At 62.5% G+C, this 5,303-nt stretch overlaps 2 protein-coding genes across 2 annotated transcripts; one reads left to right on the top strand and one right to left on the bottom strand.

The window, feature by feature from the left end:
* Positions 1-665: 665 nt before the first annotated feature.
* LOC127595125 (kinesin-like protein KIF6) lies at positions 666-1,914 on the bottom strand. The gene is given in 2 exon segments (XM_052056814.1): positions 666-1,808; positions 1,840-1,914. Coding segments are annotated over 2 exon segments (1,218 nt in total).
* A 1,819-nt stretch (positions 1,915-3,733) lies between these two features.
* LOC127595124 (uncharacterized) lies at positions 3,734-4,550 on the top strand. The gene is made up of 2 exons (XM_052056813.1): positions 3,734-3,964; positions 4,032-4,550. The coding sequence occupies exons 1-2, from the start codon at positions 3,734-3,736 to the stop codon at positions 4,548-4,550; spliced, it is 750 nt and encodes a 249-aa protein (XP_051912773.1).
* Positions 4,551-5,303: the final 753 nt, after the last annotated feature.

Genomic DNA, 5,303 nt, shown 5'->3' with positions numbered 1-5,303 from the left:
GAGACTAGAGCCCGGACTGACCGTTCGTTCACCGAGGAGGATGACCCCGAGTGCAGCGTGGTCATCCGGGCCAGGGCAGTACCCTAAGAGTGCAAGGGAAGCAGAGTCAAACTTGATAGCTCAACAGTCCGCCGGATAAACTTTAGGGAGTACGCCCGGAAGGTGAAAACGATTCGGTCTTACAAAGGTATGAAGGAACAGGCACCGCCTCCTGAGACGGCCGGCACCCCGCCAACAGGCCGCGCTCCGGGCAGTCCCGGTACACGCAGGAGCGGCTCATGCAGCCCCTCGGCAAGGCCTCAAACAGACGAAAGGTGCTGTTCAAAATAAAGATCAGCACTCGATAATACAAGGTGCACGAGGGCCAAACAGCAGAGGAGATCGCCCGCGAGATCGAGAGGACGGAGGGGCGGACCGACCCGCAGCTGCAGGCGAGCGTATAGAAGTATCTGCGAAAATACCGTACACAACAGGGCCTGTGACTCTCACCGGAGGGAGTGGTTCTTGGAGCCCCTCTCACTCATGGTCTCTTTGGAGCGGTCGCCGTTCTTCTTGATCTCCTCGTCGTACTCGTAGAGGGAGTGCTGGATCTTGGTCAGCTCTGAGACGTACTCCCGCATCTTCTCGCAGTAGATCTTCTTGGCCCACAGCAGGTAGCGCTTGCCTTACTCCGCAGAGTGCACCTCAAGGTCTACTGCCTCGTTCAGCCAGTCCCCCACCAGCCGCAGTCCGGCCTCTTCGGAAAGCGGCACGGTCGGCCGGGCCTGCTGCCGGAGCAGCTGCTCCTGCTGATCGAGGCGGGCCTTGAGCTCCTCGTTTTCACGGGCCAGCCGTTCAAGGGACTTCGCCTTCGGCGCCTTCTCGTTCTTAGACACCTCGTTCTCGAGCATGCCCACCCGCTGCGAAAAGCGCAGGGTGGAGACCGTCTCCTCGATGTTCTCGAGGTCGAGGCTGAGAGTGGCGATCATGACGGTCTGGCAGTTACCACCCAGGGAGTCGCGGAGAATGGTGGTCATGAGGGAGTTGCGGTAGGGCACGTGGGCCCGGCCGCCGGCCCTGCGGCGCTCGTTGAGGGCGACTATGACCTGCTCGAGGTAGGTGAGGGAGAGGTTGATGTGCTTGGCCTCGTGGAGCAAGGTGCCCTCGACATGGGTCTTGGAGATGCGCTCGGAGCCGGCCAGGTCGACCAGGTGCAGCTTGGCGGTGAAGCGGGTGCCGGACTTGAGCTCGCGGCCGTCGAGGGTGATGGTGAAGACGCAGTGGGAGCGGGAGGAGCACTGGTTGAGAGGGGTGGAACTGACCTGGCGGATGTAGTTTCCAGCCATCATGCACTCGATGCCGTCATTCTCGGTGCGGCACTCGTGGACGGACATGCCCCTGAGGTTGAAGTTGCCCTCCTCGTCCTCGTAGAGCTGGATCTTGCTCCAGTTCTCGATGGTGAAGTCCAGGTTGCGCTTCTTGTCCAGCAGGTCATACGCGTTCTCGTTGTAGATCTACATGTAGGACACGTGCGCCCGGTATTCCACGTCCTCCTTCCGCGCCTCGAACTCCCGGAAGATCAGGCTCAGCACTCGCGGGATTATGCCGCGCTCCTCCCAGCGGTCCGACCCACTCATGGTGTAGGTCTTGCCCGAGCCCGTCTGCCCGTAGGCGAACACCGTGCCGTTGTACCCGTTCAGGCAGCTCAGCACCACCGGCTTGGCCACCGTCTCGAACACCTCGCTCTGCCGCGAGTGCGCCTCCAGCACCCGGTTAAAGTTGAACTCGTGCAGCTCAGGAAAGGGGCTGGACTTGCTGCCCCGCGTGAACTGCACCTCGAGGGCCCGCCCCCCCCACCACCCGGTGCGGCACCTCCTGCTCGCCGGCCTCCACGGGCTTGAGCCGGCTGTACACCCGCAGCTGCGATTTTACCATTCAAATTACCGATGCCGCGCAACATCCCCTGCGGCCGTTAGCCCCGCCCTCCGGCAGGCCCGGCCGCAGACAACGCCTGCCTCGTCAGGAGCAGGGAGGGCTGGATATTTAAATGGATCAGATAAACTTTCAGACCAAGATCAGGAAGGGGCCGAGGGAGGAGCGGGAGTGCACGGACTGCTGGTGCGCCTTCCTGCTGGCCTGTCTTTTGTTCGGGCTGCTCTTCTTGGCCGTCAACCAGGGCTCGCTCATCAGCACCCCCAATCTCGGCCTCCCCATGGATACTTCCAGGCAGATCTGCGGCCGGCAGGGTGGTGAGGGTCACCCGCTGCTGTTCTTCCCCGAGAGCACTGCCGAGTCAGTTTGTGTGCAGGAGTGCCCGCAGAAAGACACGGGGCTGGTGGACTGTCTGCCGAACGGGCAGTTCCGGGACTGCCCGGCCAGCCAGCCCACCCGTCGCTGACCCGTCAGGCCTGTGCCTGCCTACCAACAACCCCGAGCTGCGAGCCTCGGTGGAGAAACTGATCCAGGCCGAAAATTCAGAGGAACTGGCCATCCTACCCCGCAGCTTCCTGCCGATCATGGGCGGGATCGGGATCGAGACGCTGGCAGGGCTGGTGCTGGGGCTGGTGATGCTGGGCCTGCCGACGATCGGGCTGCTGGTGTTCTACCTGGCAGGGATGGTGCTGGTCTGCGGGCTGTCAGTGCTGTTCCTCTACGAGCAGCTGAACGGCAAGCTCCCGTTCCTGGGCAGCGAGGTGAGCGAGTCCCCAGGCGTGTACATAACCCTGGCGATCTTCTTCGCGGGACTGGCTCTGTTCATGCTGGTGTACCTGCTACTGCGCTGCACCCAGATGCACAACCTGAAGGTCTACCTCAATAACTCCGCAGTGTTCTTCCGGAGGAACGTGACTGCCATGCTCTTCGCCCTGCTGGCAGTTGGGCTGGTCATCGCCTTCTTCTACGGCTGGGCGATGGCCCTCGTGCACCTCACCCTCACCGAGGACAGCGACTCGCACTCGGGCTTCTATCCCGTGCGCACTGCAGAACGCGTGTGGCTGTACCTGCTGGTGCTGGTGCCCGTCCTGATCTGGGGCAGGGGTTTCCTGCTCTCGCTCTCGGAGTTCGTGATTTCCGCGCAGACCGTGTACTGGTACTGCCAGCGCAAGAACTGCTGCGAGAGTCTGTGCTCTGCAGTCGCCATGGCCCTCCGCTACCACCTGGGGTCGATCTCCTTTGCAGGCATCACGGTGGCCAACTGGCCTGCCCGGCTGCTCACGTGGTCCAGGAGACGGGTTGAGGCCCTCGCCAGCCAGGAGGAGGACAAGGGCTGCGGAGACTACCTGGGCATCTGCTGTTGCGGCGGTTGCTATGTGCTGTCTTCGCTGAGCCATTTCTACCACATCGAGACGGTACTGTCGACCCTGGCCTTCCGCGAGGCCAGTCAGAACTACCTGTCTTTCCAGGAGCGCTGCAGGACCTACCATAGCCGGGGCCTCTACAAGAGCGGGGTATTCGCGGTCAATGCCGCCAAACTGTGTTTGGTGACTGTATGCCTGGCAGCGACTTATCTGCTGCTGGTCGTGCGCGAGCCCTACGTCTTGCAGGGCGTGCAGGCGCTGGCCGCACTGGGCCTGGCGCTGCTGATGGCCGAGGCCACGGCGGAGATCCTGACGCACCCGATCCTGCTGGCAGGTCAGGTGCTGAACATGTGCGTGTCGATGGACCGGCACATCGAAGAGACGCATTTCGGGCGGGCCGAGCCCTTCTGTAAGCCTGAAGAGCTGGAAGATCCCAGCGACCTGAGCTGATTGTAATAATGGAGCAATTGCGTCGGCAGTGCCCGAACGCCTTCTTGGTGCTCGTGGTCGCAGTGGCCCTGGCGCTCTGGGCCCACCACGTGCTGGTGGTGTGGGTGGGGCTGGGGGCGCAGGGCGTGGGGCGGGCGGCCTTCCTGACGGTGTTCAGCCTGGCCTTCGCGATGACCCTCTGGAGCCTGTGGGCCAGCTCGTGCGGGGATCCGGGCCGCGTGCCGTTCAAGTGGGGTCAGGTGCTGACAGGGCTATTACCTCAGCGACGAGTAGATCCGCAGGCGCAAGTTCTGCATGATGTGCCAGGTGTTCAAGCCCGAGCGCTGCCACCACTGCTCGACCTGCGGCCGCTGCGTGCTCAACATGGACCACCACTGCCCCTGGATCAACAACTGCATCGGCTTCCACAACCGCAAGCCCTTCATCCTCATGCTCTTCTACGGCGTGCTCACTCTCCTGCTCGCCCTCGTCGGCGTGCTGATCAACATCCCCGCCATCGCCCGCCGCGTCGACGAGCAGCCGCCCGGACTGGCTGCCCTCATGGTCCTGCTGGCCGCGGGCTGCCTGCTCGAGCTGGTCGTCCTGGCCATGATCGGCGCCTTCTTCAAGTTCCACCTGGGACTGCTCTTCGGCAACCTCACCACCATCGAGATGCTCGAGCAGCAGCGCAGCAAGGGCGACTCGCCCTCCAGCGACTACGACATCGGCAGCCTCTACAACTTCCAGCAGGTGTTCGGCCGTAACAAGCTCTACTGGCCCCTGCCGATCTTCCCCGAGGACGACGGCCCTGTGGGCGACGGCGTGCTCTGGCCCAAGTTCAAATGACATCCACAGTGGTCCCTCGCCGCACCAGCCGCCGCAGCTGTCCGAACAGCTCGCCCCGCCACTCTCTGCAGCCCTAACCCTGCCCTTCCGCCTGCCGCCTCAGATTGTAAATCTCCTCCAGCTTTTCCAAGAGCTGTCCTTCCAGCCGCTCGTTCTAAATGGCCAGCTGCTCTGCCTTTTCCCGCAGCCCTTGGTACTTCGCCGCCCTCTTCTCTGCAGTCGCACTGCTTGGCTGCGCTGGTCAGTTGTCTCGCCTCCTGCTCAGCCTGCCTAGCCCTCGCGCGAGTCTGCTGCAGCTATAAATCAAGCTGCTGGTGCCTGCCTTGCTGCATCTCCCTCTGCCTCACAAACTCTAGCCTGTGTTTAGCAGCCTTAAGCTCAAGCCGAGCCAGCTGCTGGTTCAGCTCGTTGACCCCGCACTTGTATGTTTTGTGCCGGGCCTTCTGCCTGGCCAGCCGAGCAGCCAGCTCCTCGACCCTGCCCGCAAGCAGCCGTTCCACCTCCTCCTCCCGCATACAGATATGCAAAGAGAATCTATCTGAGGTAGTTTTATCGGAGGATGGTTTTTGAAAAACAATTCAAATGAAGAGGCCCAAGGGGTTGGGGTTGGGGTTGGGGTTGGGGTTGGGGTTGGGGTTGGGGTTGGGGTTGGGTTGGGGTTGGGGTTGGGGTTGGGGTTGGGTTGGGGTTGGGGTTGGGGGTTGGGGTTGGGGTTGGGGTTGGGGTTGGGGTTGGGGTTGGGGTTGGGGTTGG

Source organism: Hippocampus zosterae, unplaced genomic scaffold (genome assembly GCF_025434085.1).
Source record: "Hippocampus zosterae strain Florida unplaced genomic scaffold, ASM2543408v3 HiC_scaffold_409, whole genome shotgun sequence".
Lineage (NCBI taxonomy): Eukaryota > Metazoa > Chordata > Actinopteri > Syngnathiformes > Syngnathidae > Hippocampus > Hippocampus zosterae.
The sequence above is the reverse complement of the archived record's forward strand: the minus strand, read 5'-3'. Positions and strand labels throughout refer to the sequence as shown.

Coding starts and splice junctions, on each gene's coding strand:
- LOC127595124 (XM_052056813.1), top strand. CDS start 3,734: ATGGAGCAATTGCGTCGGCAGTGCCCGAACGCCTTCTTGGTGCTCGTG. Junction 3,965..4,031: donor TGCCGTTCAAGTGGGGTCAG/GTGCTGACAGGG, acceptor ATGATGTGCCAG/GTGTTCAAGCCCGAGCGCTG.